This window comes from Odocoileus virginianus, unplaced genomic scaffold (genome assembly GCF_023699985.2).
Source record: "Odocoileus virginianus isolate 20LAN1187 ecotype Illinois unplaced genomic scaffold, Ovbor_1.2 Unplaced_Scaffold_1, whole genome shotgun sequence".
Taxonomy (NCBI): domain Eukaryota; kingdom Metazoa; phylum Chordata; class Mammalia; order Artiodactyla; family Cervidae; genus Odocoileus; species Odocoileus virginianus.
In genome coordinates this window covers 598,541-621,648 of record NW_027224263.1, presented here as the reverse complement: position 1 = coordinate 621,648, position 23,108 = coordinate 598,541, and the positions used below count along the sequence as shown (strand labels likewise).

Sequence of the window (23,108 nt, the reverse complement as noted above, 5' to 3'; positions counted from 1 at the left end):
CAAATAGCTGTGAAAAGAAGAGAAGCGAAAAGCATAAGGAGAAAAGGAAAGATATTCCCATTTGAATGCAGAGTTCCAAAGAATAGCCAGGAGAGATAAGAAAGCCTTCCTTAGAGATCAATGCAAAGAAATAGAGGAAAACAGCAGAATGGGAAAGACTAGAGATCTCTTCAAGAAAATTGGAGATACCAAGGGAACATTTCATGCAAAGATGGGTTCGATAAAGGACAGAAATGGTAGGGACCTAACAGAAGCAGAAGATATTAAGAAGAGGTGGCAAGAATACACAGAAGAACTATACAGAAAAGATCTTCACAACCCAGATAATCACAATGGTGTGATCACTCACCTAGAGCCAGACATGGTGGAATGTGAAGTTAAGTGGGCCTTAGAAAGCATCACTACGAACAAAGCTAGTGGATGTGATGGAATTCCAGTTGAGCTATTTCAAATCCTGAAAGATGATGCTGTGAAAGTGCTGCATTCAATATGCCAGAAAATTTGGAAAACTCAGCAGTGGCCACAGGACTGGAAAATATCAGTTTTCATTCCAATCCCTAAGAAAGGCAATCCCAAAGAATGCTCAAACCACTGCACAATTGCACTCATCTCACACGCTAGTAAAGTAATGCTCAAAATTCTCCAAGCCAGGCTTCAGCAATACGTGAACTGTGAACTTCCAGATGTTCAAGCTGGTTTTAGAAAAGGCAGAGGAACCAGAGATCAAATTGCCAATATCTGCTGGATCATTGAAAAAGCAAGAGAGTTCCAGAAAAACATCTATTTCTGCTTTATTGACTATGCCAAAGCCTTTGACTGTGTGGATCACAACAAACTGTGGAAAATTCTGAAAGAGATGGGAATACCAGACCACCTGACCTGCCTCTTGAGAAACCTGTATGCAGGTCAGAAAGCAACAGTTAGAACTGGACATGGAACAACAGACTGGTTCCAGTAGGAAAAAGAGTACGTCAAGGCTGTATATTGTCACCCTGCTTATTTAACTTATATGCAGAGTACATCATGAGAAATGCTGAGGGCTAGATGAAGCACAAGCTGGAATCAAGATTGCTGGGAGAAATATCAATAACCTCAGATATGCAGATGACACCACCCTTATGGCAGAAAGTGAAGAGGAACTAAAAAGCCTTTTGATGAAAGTGAAAGGAGAGTGAAAAAGTTGGCTTAAAGCTTAACATTCAGAAAACTAAGATCATGGCATCTGGTCCCATCACCTCATGGGAAATAGATGGGGAGACAGTGGAAACAGTGTCAGACTTTATTTTTTTGGACTCCAAAATCACTGCAGATGGTGATTGCAGCCATGAAATTGAAAGACACTTACTCCTTGGAAGGAAAGTTATGACCAACCTAGATAGCATATTAAAAAGCAGAGACATTACTTTGTCAACAAAGGTCCATCTGGTCAAGGCTATGGTTTTTCCAGTGGTCATGTATGGATGTGAGAGTTGGACTGTGAAGAAAGCTGAGCGCCGAAAAATTGATGCTTTTGAACTGTGGTGTTGGAGAAGACTCTTTGAGAGTCCCTTGGACTGCAAGGAGATCCAACCAGTCCATCCTAAAGGAGATCAGTCCTGGGTGTTTATTGGAAGGATTGATGCTGAAGCTGAAACTCCAGTACTTTGGCCACCTCATGCGAAGAGCCGACTCATTGGAAAAGACCGTGATGCTGGGAGGGATTGGGGGCAGGAGGAGAAGGGGATGACAGAGGATGAGATGGCTGGATGGCATCACTGACTCTATGGGCATGAGTTTGAGTAAACTCCGGGAGTTGGTGATGGACAGGGAGGCCTGGCATGCTGCGATTCATGGGGTCGCAAAGAGTTGGACACGACTGAGTGACTGAACTGAACTGGACTGAACTGAACTGAATCACCTTGTTGGTTCCTCTGGTAACCAGCCTCTCCACCTGAGGGGCTTTCTAAAGTTCACCTCATTAACATAAATCAGGTGTGATTGAAACCTTTATTGTTCTTGGAGCTGTTTCTGGAACTGTGAAGAAAACCCAAATAAGCTTCTGTCTCTCTCCTTACTTAGGAAGTTACGAGGGGTTTAGGAAAAGGGACAAGACGAAATATACAAGCCTTATATCTTACCATGGGACAGCCCTCTGCCATAAAGAATTATCAGGTCCATTGTCACCAGTGCCATGTTGAAAAACTCTGCTCTAGTCCTATGATTAGGAAAATGAGACTGTTTTTTAAAAAAAGAGCTCTTGGTTTTGCATTATTTATTTTGTAACTGGCCCGTATTACTGAAACCTCTTCAATAAAGAGTAAGGCTTTAGCTTGAAAGCAAGTCATATTAAATGGCATTTGTTTCCTTAGTTACCTCTGGGTATTTGATTTAAGGTCAAGCTCCTGAAATTATGCCAGTATCTGAGACACATGATCAAGATTTTAAAATATGGGCATAAATCAAGTGTAAATTTAATTAGTGCTAGTGAAGAGGTTTCAGTAATGCAGCCAGTTACTAAATAAATAATGCAAAAAACAGTAGCTTTCCCATGTTTAAACAGTAGTAATTGGGAAATATAATGGAGGAAGTTCCCATTAACAATTTCAACCAGAAGTATGAAGTACCTACCTAAGAGTGAACTTTAAAAATATGCATAACCTATATGAAGATAACCATAAAAGTTTACTGAGGCATATAAGAGAAGACATGAATAAATGAAGAATGCACAGACTCAGTAGTATAAGAATGTCATTTCGCTCCAAATTAATTGATGCATTTAATATGATTCTTATAAAACTACAGTGGGAATCTTTGGGGGAAGGAAAAGAAGGAGAGTCTCGACAGGATTCTAAAGTTTAAATGGAGGGGATAAATGCTTGAGATTAGTCATCTCTTGTTTTTTAAGGAAAGTAATGACAGCTTGCTTGTAGAAAAACATGAAAATATATTGTAAGTTTATTATCTGACTGTAAATTTAAATATTTAATATAAAAATAAATGAGTTCAAGTGCTTCAGTAATTGGAAGTCTCTTGTAGAACAAGGACAGAAAAAAAATCAGTGAAAAATTTTAAAGTACAGAATCAAACCTGGGTTTATGAAGATGACATTTCCATTCTGGAGAGAGAGGATGGAATAGTGAATAAATGAATTGCAGTAGCAGGCTAGCCAGGTGATTTGGGGGAAGTGGGTTATGTTTTGCCTAAAGAGATTAACTGAAAGAAATGCTAGGTGAATTAAAGCTAGAAAATGAAACCATAAATATTTAAATTGTATAAATATGAATATGAACATGTATAAATAATAATTGTTGGGTTGGAGAGAGGACCATTTATTGAAGTATAATTTAAAAATATATAATATAGTCAGTGAAATGGTTCAAGAATAAGACTGTAAATAAGACTGTATAGTATAAATAAGTATACTGTCCCCCATCTACCTTGTATTACTCCCTCCCCCTGCCCCCTTCTATTCAGCTAACCACTGTAATTGTATATATCCTTCCAAAGTTTCTCTATGGCTTTGCTAGCAAATAAAAATATATATTCTTAGCCCTCTGCTTTTTTTAAAAATATAAATAATAGTATATTCTACACACTGTACCTTGCTTTTCAAACTTAAAGCTTATACACTTATTTTAAACATTTTGTATCTCTTTTCACATCAGTCAGTATATGGAGAGCTTCCTCGGAATTTTTATAGCATCATACATTGTCTGCATGCACTATAGTTTATCTAGCCCCTTGCTGGCGGGTGTTTGGGTTGTTTCCTCTTCTGCTAATATAAACAGTGGTGCAATGGATATCATTTTACATGTCATTTTACAGATGTGTATCTTTGTAGATAAATTTCCAAAAGAAGTATTACTGGTTCAAAAGATAGATGCATTTGTACTTTTTAAAACATTGGCCACTTATTTTCCATAGGGATTATACCAGTTTACACTCCCATTAGAAATCACAGACGTTGCCCCTTTCTTCACAGTGTCCTCAAACAGTGGATTACTAGTTTTTTTTTTTTTAATTTCTTCCCATATATTAGGTAAAATTGTTCTAAAGGTAGATATAATTTGTGATTTTCTCCTAAAAATGAGGTTGAACATTTCATATGTTTGAAGGAATTTTGAAGCATGATATGGAGGCATAAACCATAAAGGAGAAAATGGTGGAAAGATTTGACTACATAAAAAATAAAAACAAAATAAGAAAAGCAAATGACAAACTGTGGTTGGTAAGTACTTGCAACATTTGACTAAATAGCTTTGATATATACTTTTATTAAAAATCAGTAATAAGAAGACATTAATCCAATGAGAAAATGGGTAGATGATATGAATAGGCAATTTCAAGTGAAGAAACTAAAGTAACCATTAAACCCATGATGAAAATTTAGTCTCACTGATAGGTATTGATTTAGAAATATTAAAACACCTTTGTGATAATTGGTTATTTCTTTAAAAATATATATGTTATACATGTGGTGCTTCTCTTAAATGAAACATAGGGATATTCTATGATATACATTTTATTTTTAATAATACAATGCAACCATTTAAATTTTTTTCTTTTTATTATTTTATTGAAGGATAATTGCTTCACAGAATTTTGCTGTTTTCTGTCAGACCTCAACATTAATCAGCCATAGGTGTATATATATCCTCTCCCTTATGAACCTCCCTGTCACCTGCCTCCCCATCCGACCGCTATATCAACCCCTGTTGATACCGCTCTAACAGAGCCCCTGTTTGAGTTTCCTGAGCCATACAGAAAATTCCTATTGGCTATCTATTTACATATGGTAATGTAAGTTTCCATGTTACTCTTTCCATACATCTCACCCTCTCCTCCCCTCTCCCCATGTCCATAAGTCTATTCTCTGTGTCTGTTTCTCCACTGCTGCCCTGTAAATAAATTCTTCAGTACCATTTTTCTAGATTCTGTATATGTGCATTAGAATATGATATTTATCTTTCTCTTTCTGACTCACTTCACTCTGTACAATAGGCTCTAGGTTCATCCACCTTATCAGAGCTGACTCAAACGTGTTCCTTTATATGGCTGAGTAGTATTCCATTGTGTATATGTACCACAGCTTCTTTATCCATTCATCTGTCGATGGACATCTAGGTTGCTTCCATGTTCTAGCTATTGTAAACAGTGCTGCAATGAACAGTGGGATACATGTGTCTTTTTTAACCCTGGTTTCCTCAGGATATATGCCTAGGAGTGGGATTGCTGGTCATATGGTGGTTTTATTCCTAGTTTTTAAAGGAATCTCCATACCATCTTCCATAGTGGCTGTATCAATTTACATTCCCACCAACAGTGCAAGAGTGTTCCCTTTTCTCCACATCCTCTCCAGCATTTATTGTTTGTAGACTTTTTGATGATGGCCATTCTGACCAGTGTGAGGTGATATCTCATTGTGGTTTTGATTTGCATTTCTCTAATAATGAGTGATGTTGAGCATCTTTTCATGTGTTTGTTAGCCATCTGTATGTCTTCTTTGGAGAATGTCTGTTTAGGTCTTTTCCCACTGTTCGGTTGGGTTGTTTGTGTTTCTGGCATTGAGCTGTATGAGCTGCTTGTATATTTTGGAAATTAATCCTTTGTCAGTTGTTTCATTTGCTATTTTTCTCCCATTCTGAGGGTTGTCTTTTCACCTTGCTTATAGTTTCCTTTGCTGTGCAAAAGCTTTTAAGTTTAATCAGGTCCCACTTGTTTACTTTTATTTTTATTTCCATTACTCTAGGAGGTGGGTCATAGAGGATCTTGCTTTGATTTATGTCATCGAGTGTTCTGCCTATGTTTTCCTCTAAGAGTTGTTTATAGTTTCTGTGTTACATTTAGGTCTTTAATCCATTTTGAGTTTATCTTTGTGTATGGTGTTAGGAAGTGTTCTAATTTCATTCTTTTACATGTAGCTGTCCAGTTTTCCCAGCACCATTTATTGAAGAGGCTGTCTTTGCCCCATTGTATATTCTTGCCTCCTTTGTCAAAAATAAGGTACCCATAGGTGCATGGGTTTATTTCTGGGCTTTCTATCTTGTTCCATTGGTCTGTATTTCTGTTTTTGTGCCAGTACCATACTGTCTTGATGACTGTAGCTTTGTAGTATAATCTGAAGTCAGGAAGGTTGATTCCTCCAGCTCCATTCTTCTTTCTCAAGACTGCTTTGGCTATTCGGGGTCTTTTGTGTTTCCATATGAATTGTGAAATTTTTTGTTCTAGTTCTGTGAAAAATGCCATTGATAATTTGATAGGGATCATTTGAATCTGTAGATTGCTTTTGGTAGTATAGTCATTTTCACAATATTGATTCTTCCTACACAGGAACATGGAATATCTCTCCATTTGTTTTTTTTTTAATTAATTTATTTATTTTAATTGGAGGCTAATTACTTTACAATATTGTAGTGGTTTTTGCCATACATTGACATGAGTGTACATGCATCCCCCATCTTGAATCCCCCTCCCACCTCCCTCCACATCCCATCCAGTCAGGGTTGTCCCAGTGCACCAGCTTTGAGTGCCCTGTTTCATGCATTGAACTTGGACTGGTGATCTCTTTCACATATGGTAATATGCATGTTTCAATGCTGTTCTCTCAAATCATCCCACCCTTGCCTTCTTCCACAGAGTCCAAAAGTCTGTTCTTTATATCTGTGTCTCTTTTGCTGTCTTGCATATAGGGTCATCATTACCATCTTTCTAAATTCCATATATATGTGTTAATATACTGTATTGGTGTTTTTCTTTCTGACTTAGTTCACTCTGTATAATAGACTTCAGTTTTTAAAATTAATCTATTTATTTGGCTGCACTGGGTCTTAGTTGTGGCACACAGGATCTTTAGTTGCTGCATGCGGGATCTAGTTTCCTGACCAGGGATTGAACCCAGGCCCCTCACATTGGGGACTCAGAGTCTTAGTCACTGGGCCACCAGGGAAATTCCCCATGATAGTTGGAGGTAAGTGATAATGTTCCCAATTCCTTCCCAGCATCTCCTCCCTTTCCCCAAACCCCCAGTGGCCCTACATGTTTTGGATAGCAGGGTCTTATTTATTGTCATGAATTGTTTAACAGTTGGATGTAGGCAGCAATAGATTCAAATGCGGTTACTTATTAAGCACTTTTTTCCCTTTTAAAAAGGAAGAAGAATATCTGTAATTATGTATTGGAGTCTGGAAACGGTTGGTTCAATTCAGCACAAATATTTTTTGAGCACTTAGTATCATGTGCCCTGTGCAGTGATCTATAGTGAGGATGAAAAGATAAACTGTTTTCTGTTAACCAGTTAATCTTATTTGTGTCTTTATGTACTTGATTTCTCAAACTTTATTTCTTTTATAGTTTTTATTTTAAAATTTCAAGCAAGCGGCCAAGTAATGTTTTCTGAAACTTTATTCCAGATTTCTATTTATTATTTTTTCTCACAGACTTATTGTATAATTCACATACCACATGATTTACCCATTTAGAGTGCACAGTTAATTGTTTTTTAGGATATTCACAGAGTTATGCAACCATTACTGAAGTCAGTTTTACAACATTTTCATCATCCACTGAAGAAACACCATGCACCTTAGCAGTCACTGCCCATTCTTTCTTCACCCCAGTTCTGGAAACCACAAAATCTGCTTTCTGTCTCTATAGACTGCTCTGTTCTGTACATTTCATACAAATAGAATCATACAATATATGGTATTTTGTGATTAGCCTCTTAGCATGTTTTCAAGGCTCATCCATGTTTTAGCATATATCTATACTTCTTTTCCTTTTTATGGCCAAATAAAATTCTATTGTATTAATATACCACATTTCATTCATCGTCTCACCAGTTGATATTCATTTGGATTGATTTCTTTCATCCTTTGTTATGAATAATGCTGCTGTGAACATTCATATACATATTTCAGTGTGGATCTATATTATCATAGCTTTTGTTTGTGTACTTAGGAGTGGAATTACTGGGTCATATGGTTACTTTATGTTGAACACTTTGAGAAAGTGCCATACAGTTTTATTGAAGAGATTACACTGTTTTACATTTCTATCAACATTGCATGAGATTTCCAATTTCTCCATATCCTTGCCAACACTTGATATTATGTCTTTTTTACTTTAACCATTCTTTTTTATTTTTTAATGTGAAAGTCGCTCAGTTGTGTCTGACTCTTTGTGACCCCGTGGACTATACAGTTCATGGAATTCTCTAGGCCAGAATACTGGAGTGGGTAGCCTTTTCCTTCTCCAGGGGATCTTCCCAACCCAGGTATTGAACTCAGGTCTCCTGCACTGCAGGCGGATTCTTGACCAGCTGAGCCACAAGGGAAGCCCTTAGCCATTCTAGTTGCTATGAAATAGTATCTCATTGTGGTTTTGATTTGCAAGTCCCTAATGACTGATGACATTAAGTATGATTTCAAGTGTTAGGTGGCCATTTATACTAACAACTTTGCATCTTTCTGACCATTCTTGTTTAGTCACCATCTTCTTCTGACCACAGCCTGGAAAGGATCTCTACATTTAAGGATTCATGTCCTTAGTTTTGCTTACCTGGATAATCCAGGATAAACTCCCTATATCAAGTTACTTAACCAATTTAACCATTACCTCATCTATAAAATCTCTTTTGTCAAATAAGGTAATGTGTTCACAGTCTCTGGATATTAGGATGTAACCATCTTTGGGGGACCATTTTTCTGTCTACCACACCATCTTAACAATATAAAATTTTCTGATCCATGCACATGAGATCTTTCCATTTATTTAGGATGTCTTTCTCTCAGTAATATTTTGTTTTTCTGGATACAAGGCTTGCACTTCTTTTGTTAGGGTTGTTCATAACTATTTTATTCATTTTGAATAATCATAAATGAAATATTCTTAATTTCATTTTTGGATTGTTATCTATATATTGATAATATATAAAATTGTAATTTATTTTTATAAAGATCTTGTATCTTGCAACTTTGCAGAACTTGTTTATTGTTCTAATAGATTTTTTTATGGATTCCTTAGGTTGTTATGTATTTATGATCATATCATCTGTTAATAGAGATAATTTTATTTCTTCTTTGCAATCTGGTGTCCTTTAATTGTTTTCTTGCTTAATTGTCATGGCAAAAACTTCCTATGTATTGTTGAAGTGGTAAGAGCAGACATCCATATTCAGTCTTTCACTATTAAGAATGATGTTAGCTGTAAGTTTTTCATAAATACCCTTAATCACGTGTAAGAAGTTCCCTTCTTTTTCTAGTTTGCTGTGTGTTTTCATCATGAAAAAGTGTTGGATTTTCTCAAATGCTTTTCTGCTTCTATTGAGATGATCATGTATTTTTAAAATAATGAGATAATTAAGGTATAATTCATATATTTTAAAATTCACCCTTTTGAAATGTACAAAACAATGTTTTTTTTAATGTATTCACAGAGTGTGTAACTATCACTGCTATGTAATTCAAGAACATTCTCATGACCCCTAGAAGAAACCCTGTAACCGTTAGCAATCACACCTCATTACCCTCTCCTCCCAGCTCCTGGTAACTAACCACTATTATACTTTCTGTCTATGGATTTGCCTTTTCTAGACATTTCATATAAATAGAATCATACAGTATGTAACCTGTGTTTGAAAGTGAAAGTGTTAGTTGCTCAGTTGTGTCCGACTCTTTGTGACCCCATGGACTGTAGCCCGCCAGGCTTCTCTGTCCATGGGATTTTCTAGACAAGAATACTGAATGGGTTGCCATTTCCTTCTCCAGAACAATCTTCCCAACCCAAAGATCCAACCCAGGTCTCATGCATTGCAGGCAGATTCTTTACCATCTGAGCCACCAAGCCCAAGTATTCTTGTCTGGGAAATCCCATGGACAGAGGAGCCTGGTGGGCTAAAATCCATGGAGTCACAAAGAGTTGAACACAACTGAGTGGCTGAGCACACACGTGGACTGTAAACCACCAGGCCCCTCTCAGTGGGATTCTCTAGGCAAGAATACTGAAGTGGGTTGCAATTTCCTTCTTCAGGGGATCTTCCTCACCCAGGGATTTAACTCACATCTTCTGCACTGGCAGGCAGATTCTTTACCAGTGAGTCACCTGGGAAGCCCATACTAAGCAGTACTGATGAACTATTTTTTAAATCAGGATTTTACTATGTCATACTTATTAAATATCACGTTACTTAATTTTCCTTGCTTTGTTGTTATTTCTCTATATAAGTAAAGTTTGTTATAGTGGTGTTTACTTGTTAAAAATGATTTTGACTTTTTTTTTTTTTGCTTGTTACTTTAATTTAGGGTTACTCCAGCATCTACTCCTGCTGCCGCTGCTAGTTCAAGCACCATGCTATTTACCTCATTTTCAAATTCTTCTACCTGCACTGTTGCTACTGGGCCCTTGTGTAAGTCACTGGTTGCAAAGAAAATACTATTATTTTGCATTAGGCCATTTAACTCAATTTGCCAGTATAAGCTATGGATCTCAGACATCTCATAAGTTATCATTATGCTTGATCCCATCTGTAATTGCTGATATCAGTAGTAGCTTTGCTTAAGAACCTAATTATCATGGCTTCCACTGTGAATTTTATATTAACATGATTATTACAGCTTAACGTGATGATTTTAAGCATATAATTCATTAACATTGTAATGTTTTGAAACAACTTCTTGAAGCTAATGGGAATAGGAAGAGTGGGAGTTTTGCCATGTATGTCTGAAGGGAAGAAGTCTTATTATCCTTGTGAATAAGATAGAATGGGAAACAAATTGGAGCCTTGCTGTATTTTATTCTTCTATATAGACCAGGTCTGTGATCCTTACATTTTACCTATAAGAAGTGTTACATGACAAAAGGACCGGCTGTAGTTTTGTACTTTTATGACACTGTGAGATGTCTCCTGTTCTCTCCTCTTAAAGATGAACACCTGGATGCTTTGAGCTGAGAAGTGGGACATTAATTATCTCATAACCCCAACTTCTTTGCTACACATCTTCCATTAGTAGAGTAATAGCAAATGTTGAGAATATTGAATTCTGTATAAATCATAGGTAATTATTTTTTACAGATCCACATAAACTGCTGGTGCTTTGGAGGCATCTACACAGTGCCGTGATATTAACCGTTAGACTTTGTTATTATAATCCTAGCAGTAATATGGTCCTCCCAAAGCTATGTTATAGCAAAATTGTCACCATTTCTGTTAATAAAACTTCCCAGGAATTGCTAATACCTAGTTCAGCATGAAAACTGGTGGCTTGCCATCCCCATCATCTTGTGCAGTTGGCATAGGTGAACATTGGTTGAAATTGCAGGTTACCACTTGAGTTGTATTTTCTTCCAAGTAGGGATGATTCTAATCTTGAGACATGACTGAAATTCTGGAAACCTCTTGATATATAATATCTTTCTCAAGTATAATAGATGTTGTGAATATGACCCTATCTGAGCTTGAGAGTTAGAATTATTGAATGAATTCCATTTTCAAAGTCTTGACTTCTGACTTTTGATAGGTTTTTTTTTTTTTTCCTGTCCTTGATGTCCTTGCCTACAAAATGAAAGGAAATCTTGACCATAGTATTTTTTAAAATTAACTTTAATGAGGTATAGTCTACATGTCATATAATTATTTTAAGTGTTTATTTCACTGATTTTTAATAAATTTGCTGAATTGTATAACTATCATGATAATCCAGTTTTAAAACATTTCTATCATCCCAGTAAGATCTCTCAGTCCCAGACAACTACTGATCTGTTTTTTGTCTCTATCTATGCCTTTTCCACACTTTTCATATAAATGGGTTGACTATAGTTTTTTGAAGTTTAGCCAGAGTTACTAAAGGACTCCTCAGATGAAAAAGACTCTATATAAATTCTTCATTCACTATGTTTGATTAAAAGGGTAATAGGTAGTATTATGTTATTCTCTGCAGTTGGTGCCCCAGTAACTTCAGCTGGAATGTTTGGTGGTACAGCTTTGGGATTTGGATTAAATTTCTCTGGAGCATATGGAGCAGCTGCTGTTGCATCTAGTAAGATTTTACAATTATTAGGATGTATTTGGATGCTCATTGGAAATGTAACAACAGTAAGTAGGTTGTATTCCTTAGTTTCTAGGATTCAGTTGGTTTTGATCATCTCGTCGGAGTATCCAAAAGGTACGTCAATGTTGAGAATTGTCGAAGAGTGGAAGGAGATAGTTGATAGCAATGATATTACTTCTTTTAGATGGCTATAATCAGAGATGCTATCAAACTCTTGTCAACTTTGAAGCTTAAACAGTTTTATTATTGAGCATACTGTTTAAAGTGACCCAATATATCGGGATTCCTAGTTTTAGTCTCTAAAAATTAATCTAAGATTTGACCTCTGTTGATCCTCTCCTAAAGTTGATTACAAGAGTTTCTGTAGACATATCCTAAATTTATTTCTGCCAGTTAGATACTAGGTAGGTTGTAAATTAAAGAAAACTTAGTTATCCATTAGTGAAAGTGTTGTTCAGTCGTATCTGACTCTTTGTGACCCCATGGACTGTAGCCCACCAGGCTCCTCTGTCCATGTCGAATTCTCCAGGCAGGAATACTGGAGTGGGTAGCCATTCCCTTCTCCAGGGGATCTTCCCAACCCAGGAATCAAACCCAGGTCTCCTGCATTGCAGGTAGATTCTTTACCATCTGAGTCACCAGGGAAGCCCCTAGTTATCCATTGTCTATTACCTATAGTTATCCATTGACTGTTACCTATTGTGAGCTGGGTGGTTAGAGATCAGTTACTACTTAAACCTACCATTTAAGTTAGACTCCACTTTAAGGAAATGTTGTTTGTTTTCACTTCAAAAAGTTTTCTTAGGGCTGAAATGAATCTTCAAACCCCGTCATAAGCTAAAAGTCAGCCCCTCTTAAGTTTAAAGTAATTATTCATAAACAGAGATGTACACCATCTTTTGCATGACCAACACTTAACTGAGTTTCTATTGTGTATTTGGCTAACTGGCCATCCTATAAGCATTATGAAGGGTGTGGCTTGAGAACTTTTTAAGTTACCGTATTTGCAAAAAAAATGTAAAACATAGTTTCCCTTATAAAATGCTGAATAAAAAATTGATTCTTTCAGTCCTGGGTTGAGTCAGTGAAGTATGAATTTGCAAGCTCTTTGGTGACTCTGCCATACCTCACCCCCACCTAAGTCTTCAAATTCCTTCCTGCATACTGGTACCTCTGCTACAAGCCCATGTTATCTACCATTGCCTTGTGTACTTAACCCACCTCCCATCAGATATGTTTCAACTCAGTACACCCAGCCCAGAGTTATTTTTTTTCCCCTACTCACCTTTCTTTCTCCCCAAGTATATTTACTTGCTCAGATTCATCTCACAAATTAGCCCTGTAGGGCGGCTCTCAGATATCTGTGTCTGTAAATCTATCACCATTTGGGATTGTTTTCTGTCCTAGATATAATCAGCAAGTTTTAAGAGAAGCTTGTTTGTTGTCAATCTCATCTTTTGCATGAGTCTTAAGAAAGTGAATCTAAAGTGAGTCTTAAGAAATGAGTCTAATGCTGTCCATTCCTAGCATGGAATAAGATACATAGTTGTTGATCAGACAGGATAGGAAAATTGAATTGTAGGGTCTTTTAAAGGATGGTCTCACTATTTTAGGCTTCCCAGGTGGTGCAGTGGTAAAGAATCCACCTGCCAGTGCAGGAGATGCAGGAGACGTGGGTTTGATCCCTGGGTCAGGAAGATCCCCTGGAGGAGGAAATGGCAACCCACTCCAGTATTCTTGCCTGGGAAATCCCATGGACAGAGGAGCCTGGTGGATTATAGTCCATGGAATGTCAAAGAGTTGGACACGACTGAGCACACTGAGCATAGCACATTGAGCACTCGCTTTTTTATGTATTGATTTTTAAGATTATCAGAATGAGATTTATTTAAATGTAAATCCAAATTTGTTATGTAATTATTTTCTATTATTTATAGAACAATGCTTTCCTTTTAGTACACAGATAACATGGAGTTGACTCGTATTTAGTTTTGACCAGAGTTGTAACTTGTAAAATCAGACTGTGATAGAACCTTCATTCTCAAAACTATTGCTTGTTTTGGAATTAGTTGAAATATTAATGTTACTTTAGTATTGTCTACTATGACAGAACTAATTTATACCTTTTAAAAATAAGAATTTTTTAATTCTTACCAAAGAATAATGAATAAAAATAAATACTATATAAAAAAGTTTAAAATAATCATGCCATTTTTTATGACTCTATAAAAAAGTTTAAAATAATCATACTGTTTTTTATAACTTGATTCCTTTGTGTTTAGACTGACAGGTATTAATTTCCTGAATGTGTCACACAGCATCTTTGGAGAGGCATTGATCTGTGTTAATTTCTTTGTTTAGTGGTAGTGATGGTAGTTGCTTTTCTAAATATTACAGAAAGCATACACACATGCATACATACATATATCACACCCTCTAGAGGGAACAGTATGGTTCTTTCCTTAGCAGCTGTTTTTCCCAACACATACAAACATACATTAAATGTGTTTGTTTTTTTCCCAAAAAATGGGATACACACACTTAATCTTAGAATTTGCCATTTTCTTAAGTATATATTATCTTTGGACATCTGTTCATGTCAGGAAATGTTGACTTTAAAAAAAAAAAAAAACTTCTTTGGGTGAAGATAAGCTCCTTTACAAGAAAGACTTGTGTTTTTCTTAATGGTTTATCTGTTTTTCTGTCTTGAATGTAGTAATTACACAATGTTAGAATGATTAATCAGTAAAGGGGGGGGCTTGATAATGTCATTAATTTTCAGCATTTCTGAGGAAGGAATTCTTTCCAGATCAGATTTTTTATTCTTAGATGAAGAAAGTGATGACATGTGTCAGTGAAGAATGCCACGTGGGATCTAGTCTGTAATCTCTCCAGTTATGGTGACCCCAGAGATCTTTGGTATTTGGGCATAATCTTCTTTTGCCCATTCCACTTTCTAACACAAAGAATGGGGGAATTATTGTAAGGATCCTTGTGCCCAAAAGGGAAATTAAATCTTGTGGAAAGCTAATACAGGTATTATCATAGCAAAGAACTTAAAGGAAATTGGAATTTAGAAGTTGTTTTAAAGTCAGCTTTAGGGACCTCCTGAATTTAATGTTGTATAAACATAATTCAGCCATTCTCCTTTTGTCTTTTTGTAACTTCTTTTTTGTTTCTTTACCCCTTTTTCTGCCTTACTATTTTAGCTTATTTTTAATTTTGACTTGCTCATGACTCTTTAATTCTACTTCATGTTTTACCTCTGTCAGTCCTTTCAACTCCCCTTGTCTATTGTCTGATTCTTTCTACATGTTTGGAAATATTTCCAAATTTCTGCTTAGAGTCTGATGCTTTCAATATTTCTGGAAATACTTCCATATTTTTACCTGCCATCTGATTCTTTCCAGACTTCTTAATTTTTGAAAATGAAATTCTAACCTATCTTATCTCTGTTTGGCTAGAGCTTTTTGTTCCAGACCCTCTCATAGGCTGCCAGTAACATAGATGCCCACCCTTGTGAACTAGGATCAAAAAACTCTATCCTTCCGCATGTTTATTGCCCACTTATCTTCTACCCATAGTTCTCTCTTGGTTTTCTGAACTTGTATGGCAATTTTGGTTCTTTCTTACACAATGAGCACTTAACAAACAATGCACAAAAAATTGTGGCTTTTAACTATAATACCAACTAAGATGTATGCCAACTATAAACTATGGTATTAGAGAAGCAGCAGTCTCCCCTACTGATAGGAATGCAAATTGGCAAAATCTTTTGACAGGGGAATTTGGAAAGAAATAATTACAATTTAGAGCATGCTGACCCTTTGGTCTAGGATTAATTACACAGATATATTCAAGTAAGTATGCAAGGTTAGAGATGTACAGAGATTTTGTGTAAGATTACAATTATTCTTTTCTTCAAAGTTTAGCAGAACTTACCAGTGAGGTTATCTGGGTCTGGAGTTTTCTCTGTGGGAAGAGTTTAGAGGATTGATTCAATTTCTTTAATGGTTATAGGTCTGGTTAGGTTATAAATTTTATCTTTCTACACATTTATCCAAGATTTTCAGTTTTTAGCAGGAAGCTTAATCCAGATAACTGACCTGCTATATATTATAGCAATGTTGAGTTAAAACCCATTACAACTTTGAATTCCAATTCACATTAAAAAGTACTTCTGTGGTGTTTTATCCTAATGATCAAGTGCTGAGTTTTAAAATTTCTTACTTATTATTAACATTAGACACTTTATTTTCCAGCTACAGCATCAACCACAACTACCACCACTGTTACCACCACCACCACTACTACCACCACTAGTAGCTTTACCTTGAATCTAAAACCACTGACATCAATTGGGATTAATAACACTGCTCCAGTCAGCATTACATCTATACCTTTTACTCCAACTGTTAAGTAAGTATTCATTTGAAAATTTGTATCAGTTTCATTTTATTTGTCATACACAAGACATAGTTTGCTTGTATATCTTTAGAATAGTGTTTGAAAGTTAGGTAAATGACTCAGAGTCAAGGAGCAGTTAGAGAAAGGCTTTCTGTTTCTTAGAAGTTGAACAACTAAAAGGATACTTTTTTTAAAATTAATTAATTTATTTATTTTACTTTACAATATTGTATTGGTTTTGCCATACATTGACTTGAATCTGCCATGGGTGGATACTTTTGTCTTCTGAATATCATTATAATACAATTATTACTATTGCAAATAACAGATAATATTTATTATGTGATTACTATATGTTGAGCAATATGACAGTGCTTTACACACACATCATATCATTTAATCCTCACAATGACCTTATGAGTTAGGTACTATTTTGTTCTCACTTTATAGATGAGGAAACTAGAGCACATTAAGATTTTAGAATCTGCTTTTGGTCATATACTTGGTAATGGTTGAGCCAGGATTAAAATTCAGGCAGTCAAGCTCTAGAGCCTGAATTCTTATAATTTATGCCAGTTTGGAAATAATTTATTTCCAGTTTGGGGCTATTATGAATAAAGCTGCTATGAACATTTGTGTAGAGGATTTTGGTGAACTTGGGCTTCACTTGTAGCTCAGATGGTAAAGAATCTGCCTGCAATGCAGGAGACCCAGGTTCAATCTCTGGGTCGGGAAGATCCCCTGGAGAAGGAATGGCTACCCACTCCAGTATTCTTGCCTGGAGAATTCCATGGACAGAGGATCCTTTGGGGCTATGGTCCATGGGGTCCAAGAGTCAGACACGATTGAACAACTAACACTTTTGGTGAACCTAAGTCTTATTTCTCTGTACAGCCCAGCTGTACAGTTGTTGGGTGGTATGGCAGTTGCAAGTTTAGGTTTTAAGGAAATTGCTATAAATCTTTTCCAGAGTGGCTGTGCCATTTTACCTCTCCAACAACAATGTATGAGAGATCCAGCTTGTCCATATTCTTGCCAGGATTTGGTGTTGTCACTATTTTTGTTGTTGTTGTTCAGTTGCTCAGTCAGTTCCAACTCTTTGCGACCCCATGGACTGCAGCATGCCAGGTTTCCCTGTCCTTCACTATCTCCCAGAGTTTGCTCAAACTCATGTCCATTGAGTCGGTGATGCCATCCAGCCATCTCATCCTCTGTTGCTCCCTTCTTCTCCTGCCCTCAATCTTTCCCAGCATCAGGGTCTTTTCCAGCAGTCAACTCTTTGCATCAGATGGCCAAAGCATTGGAGCTTCAGCTTCAGCATCAGTCTTTCCAATGAATATTCAAGGTTGATTTTCTTTAGGATTCACTTGTTTGATCTCTGCAGTCCAAGGGACTCTCAAGAGTCTTCTCCAGCTCATAGTAGTTTTAATATGCATTCCCCTGATGACTAATGATGTTGGACATCTTTTCATATGTTTATTTCCCATCTGCATATTCTCTTCGATGAAGTGTCTGTTTATATCTTTTGTCCATTTCTACTTGAATTTTTTTACTAAATTTTCAGAGTTTTATGTATTCTAGATACCTGCCCTTTGTCAGATATGTGGTTTATGAACAGTTTTTTCTAACTCTGTAATTTATCTTTTCGGTAAAGAGTGTTTCACCAAATAAAACCTAATTGACAAGGTCTGATTTATCCATTTTTCCTTTAATGAATTGTGCTTTTAGTGTCAAGTTTAAGAACTCTTTGCCTAGGTTCCAAAGATTTTCTCCTAATTTTTTTCTGAAAGATTTATAGTTTTACATTTGCTGTATTTCCTTAGGATAACTTCCAGAGACTTTGAGTGGTTGTTTTTAAAATAATCTTTACCAGTTTTGGTGGTTTTGTTGGGGAGCAGGTTGGAGAAATGCCTGTAAAATGTGGTATTTTTTTCTCTAAGTTCTTCTATGTTATACTTTTAAAAATCTGATCATACTCTGGAAAGTATGATTATCCAATCATACTGTATCCTTCTTTTTAGTGCAATCATAACTCCTGTGATGACATATGGTCAGCTGGATGGTCTGGTAAACAAATGGAGCCTTGAGTTAGAGGATCAAGAGAAACACTTTCTTCATCAGGCCACCCTGTTCAATGCTTGGGACTATACATTGATGAAGAATGGTGAGAAAGTAAGAAGATGTTCTGATTAATTTACCTGCATTGTACAAGTATTTTCTGATGAACACAGGAAAATAGACCCATGTTTCATGGTTAATTTTTCCTTCCAATATTAGTGATAAACTTAAAAATATTTTCCTTAGGTAATAAGTGCCCTGAATTAGGAACTCTTTCATACTTGAAGTGTATATTACAAAATAAATATTGCCTTACAGTTAAAATATAAATTCAAATATTTATACTATTATATTCTTATTTTCCTTTATAGATAACTGCTTTACATGGAGAAGTAGAAAAAGTGAAACTGGATCAGAAAAGGTAGAACCTTAGCTTCCCTAGGTTGGAAGATTAAAGATCTGTTTCTTTGTCTAGTTGTTTTTCCTTGTTATAGTTTATTGACATTTATTTTGTCACTCCAGATTCCTTTCATCAGCCCTTCTATTGACTTTTTTTTTCAGGCCGGAACAAGAATTGGATTTTATCCTGTCACAGCAAAAGGAACTGGAAGATCTCTTGATCCCTTTGGAGGAGTCTCTAAAGGACCATATTGGGTCTGTTCATCCACAGTATATAGATGAGCATGAGAAGACGTAAGTAACTAAATAAAGATTGAGGAATAGGGCAGGTCTTAGCTACTGAACAAAGGTAAAAATGATTTTGAATGCAGGGAATAAAAATCAGGAGAAAAGTGCAAGTTCTGGCAGTTGCCATTTATCAACTTATTTGACTGCTGTTTATGTTTTCAGGATGCTTGTAAATGAAGTAGTCGTTCTGGCAGTTTTGTCTTGTAGCATTTTGTACACTGTTATTAATCTCAGGGTTAGACATGACCACTATAAAGCTTTTTATATTTGTCAAGTTTGTTCTTAAATTAGAAATACAAATTTTATGTGTGTAGTATCATTATATTATGGAATATTTATGACCTCCTATTTGTACTGACTCTTTTAAACCTAATGTTCATGCAATTGCTTCAGTGATAAATCCGTTTCTTATTTTAAAGGAAATTTGTTAATCTCGGGGCAGACTGTGTGGCTTTTAAACATTGAATGATTTTGTCGATGTCTTAGATTGAATATATTTTATTTGTCTGTGATTTGGTTTTTACCTTTGGTCAATATATTGCCAATATTCCCACAGTAACTTTATTTCTTTAGAACTGAGATTTGGTAATCAGGCCAAGTTATAAAATGTTATTAGAAGAACTTGTATGAATGTACTACATAAACTAAATCTGATTGATTTTATCAATGGCTTATTAGTGAGTTAAGACTGAGCTTTTTTTTCCATTTATTTTTATTAGTTGGAGGCTAATTACTTTACATCATTCCAGTGGTTTTTGTCACACATTGAAATGAATTAGCCATGGATTTACATGTATTCCTCATCCTGGTCCCCCCTCCCACCTCCCTCTCCACCCTGAGCTTATTTTTTAAAACCTTGCAAGTTAACTTTTTGTAGATGTATTAAATGTGGTAAGTACAGCTAATCTGTATGAACCCTAGCTCTCTGTTTCTTCTTTTGTATTTCAGCCTTTGTGAATCTTTCTTTTCATTGCACTGATTATCCTATGCATTCTATCATTTTCTTGGAAATATAGAGTTACATTTTCAGCCATGTGATCCTACCTGTAGGTTAAAGAAACATTACTTTCTTTCTAATTGCTTTTAGGTAGTCAGATTTATATTGCTTTGGAATCTTTACTAGAATCTTCAACAATCTAGGCAGCCAATTATCTATAAGTACTTTGGGACAGAAAGGTAGTAGTTACAAATAAATTTAATTGAATTATTTAGTCTTTATAGACAAAGGTCCATCTAGTCAAGACTATGGTTTTTCCAGTAGTCATGTATGGATGGAGTTAGACTATAAAGAAAGCTAAGTGCTGAAGAATTGATGCTTTTGAACCATGGTGTTGGAGAAGACTCTTGAGAGTCCCTTGGACTGCACAGGAGATCAAACCAGTCCATCCTAAAGGAAATCAACCCTGAATATTCATTGGAAGAACTGATGCTGAAGCTGAAACTCCAATACTTTGGCCACCTGATGCGAAGAGCTGACTCATTGGAAAAGACCCTGATGCTGGGAAAGATTGAAGGCAGGAGGAGAAGGGGAAGACAGAGGATGAGATGGTTGGATGGCATCACCGACTCGATGGACATGAGTTTGGGTAAACTCCAGGAGTTGGTGATGGACAGGGAGGCCTGGCGTGCTGCAGTCCATGGGGTTGTAGAGTCGGACAGTACTGAGCAACTGAACTGATAGACATTGAAAAATCCTCTGCTTACTTTAATTCTCATAAACACATTCATTGACAGGTTAACTGTGTGTGTATGCACACACAAATACTTGGGGTGGAAATCTTGAGAATTTAGCCAACTAATCAATCTGTTGTGAACTCAGCGGATTTTTCTGACTTTGATTGTTATGAATCTCATTTTTTAAAATATCTTTTCTTGGATGATGGAGTATATTTGTATGAGATTTTACTTTGAAGATTTGTGTATTCAAGATTGTTGCAGACATCTCAACATTTCTTAAAATCACTAAACCCCAAAATAACTTCTCATATAACTAAGTAACCTATGGATTTGTTCTGATATCTAATAGGTGAGGTAATGGGTTACTGTAAAAATGGCAAAGTGCATAAAAGCCTTCACCTATGGAATCTTTTTAGAATACGGTCATGAATGCTACATCCATAAAAATGTGCTGTTAGTTGTGACTGAGACAGTGAGAAGGTAGGGGAATGAGGGCAAATTCAATTGGCAGTATCATTCTTTGTATGTCAGTAACAGTGCATAGTGGAGAAAACATTTTTTGTTAATCCCTTTATTTTACCTGCCTTTTCAGTTACAAGTTAGCAGAAAATGTAGATGCTCAGCTGAAACAAATGACCCAAGATCTCAAGGACATCATTGAGTACCTGAATATATTTGAAAGTCCTGCTGACTCTACTGACCCGGTATGTTAACTGCTTTATCTATTTAGACAACCAAAATTTAGTATGAAATTAGCATTCTGTTGTTCCTTTACCTAGTCACCTTCTCCTGTCCTCTATAGTGTTCCTTATCTGCCTCCAGAGGTGCGAAGTTTTGGGTGTAGTTAGTGGAGCAGGAAATATTCAGGAGCAGAAAAAGGTTGTGAGTTTTTTGAGATTATTTCCAGGAGGGTAAAAAAATTACTGGTCTCCCAAAATTTTCAGGGTTTTCTCTCTGTTCTTCCCATAAGTATGTCTCTATTCTGATTTTTCTATTCACTTACTCATTAGCTAGTTTATTTGTCCTTTCACATATTCATCTACATGTTCATATAATTGTGAGTGTATGTGTATATATATATACATACACATTTTGAGTCTTGTAGGTATATCCAGGCAATCCTTAATTTATAATTAGGTTATATTTCAAAAGTTCAAAAAGTCAACTACTCAAGACTTACAGTATATTTTTCCATAGAAATTTTAAGTATAGTTATTAGGTTTCCACCTGCACTGTGGAATCCTAGTTAACTCATAATGTAAATTTATTATAACGTGAGAAAATACAGCTGAGGCTCCAGTTATAGAGTTGAGATGTTTTAAATTAATTTGGTGGTAAGAAAAGATTGATTTATTTCCCTTTATCTATACTCTAATTAAAGAACTTATTTCCTCTGCCTTTCCCTATTGTCTTAGTAGCTAAATGGAGCCCTTTTCCCCACTCCCACCCCATGACAGTAATGGTAAGAGAAGTCTCCTGTTGTGGGAGCTCAGGTTGTACTTTCTATCAGTTGATTATAATTAGGACTGGAGCCTGGAGCTGGAGAGGTGAGGATGAATGACATATCTATAAGTAGTGATTAAGCTGTTTGTCCAATTATATACAGATAGTTCTTTATATAACATTTTACTAGCTTTTTTAATTAGAAAGAGACAGCATGGTATAGTTGAGAAAGCACTAAAATTTTATTCAAGTCACTTAATCTAAGTCTTGGCCCCTTTTGTAGAATGTCAAGGGTGGACTAAATGATCTTGAATTTTCCTCCAACTATAAAAATTTTCTAATCTCTACTTCAAGCGAATCTAAAATTGAACAAAAACAAATATAAATTAGTCTTGAGTTTACACATGCTACCATCTTCCTGCAAGAGTTAACATTATAGACTTTCTTTTTACTGAAAGATCAGATCACCATTGTGATTTCAAAATTCAAGATTGTTTTATCATAGAACTTTGACGCATAAATAAATACATGTCGATTTAGACATAAGGCAGAGCTGATGTCTAGTCTCTATGTTGAATTAATGTAAGATAAGTGTTCTAAACAGAGTAAGTGAAAGGAAACTGTAATCCTATCCTTATCCTTTATCTCTACTAAGCCTTGGATTGTTTTATTTTGTTTTAGTAGTAGGGAGTAAAGGATTTGAGTCTTTTGTTTTTGTTTTTCCTGGAAAGAGTGATTGAGATGTTTAAGATGAGTGAATGCAAGGATAATTGCTTCTTGATAGCAGGGCAAAAGAAGCAAGAAATCAGCAAC

General features: G+C 35.9%; 1 protein-coding gene across 7 annotated transcripts in view; it reads left to right on the top strand.

Annotated features, from left to right (window-relative positions):
- NUP62CL (nucleoporin 62 C-terminal like) overlaps window positions 1-23,108 on the top strand; it is a 75,498-nt gene that overhangs the window by 33,587 nt on the left and 18,803 nt on the right. For 2 of the 7 annotated variants that reach the window (XM_070462171.1, XM_070462166.1), the window contains exons 1-9: window positions 3,312-4,207; window positions 10,278-10,381; window positions 11,913-12,011; window positions 12,090-12,137; window positions 16,286-16,442; window positions 18,452-18,602; window positions 18,860-18,909; window positions 19,050-19,181; window positions 21,445-21,556. In XM_070462171.1, coding sequence (XP_070318272.1) covers window positions 4,191-4,207; window positions 10,278-10,381; window positions 11,913-12,011; window positions 12,090-12,137; window positions 16,286-16,442; window positions 18,452-18,602; window positions 18,860-18,909; window positions 19,050-19,181; window positions 21,445-21,556 — 870 coding nt within the window. In that variant the 5' untranslated portion in view covers window positions 3,312-4,190. Of the gene's footprint in view, window positions 1-3,311; window positions 4,208-10,277; window positions 10,382-11,912; window positions 12,012-12,089; window positions 12,138-16,285; window positions 16,443-18,451; window positions 18,603-18,859; window positions 18,910-19,049; window positions 19,182-21,444; window positions 21,557-23,108 lie in introns of those variants that run through there. The other 5 variants (XM_070462173.1, XM_070462167.1, XM_070462170.1 and 2 more) reach the window with 5 other exon arrangements.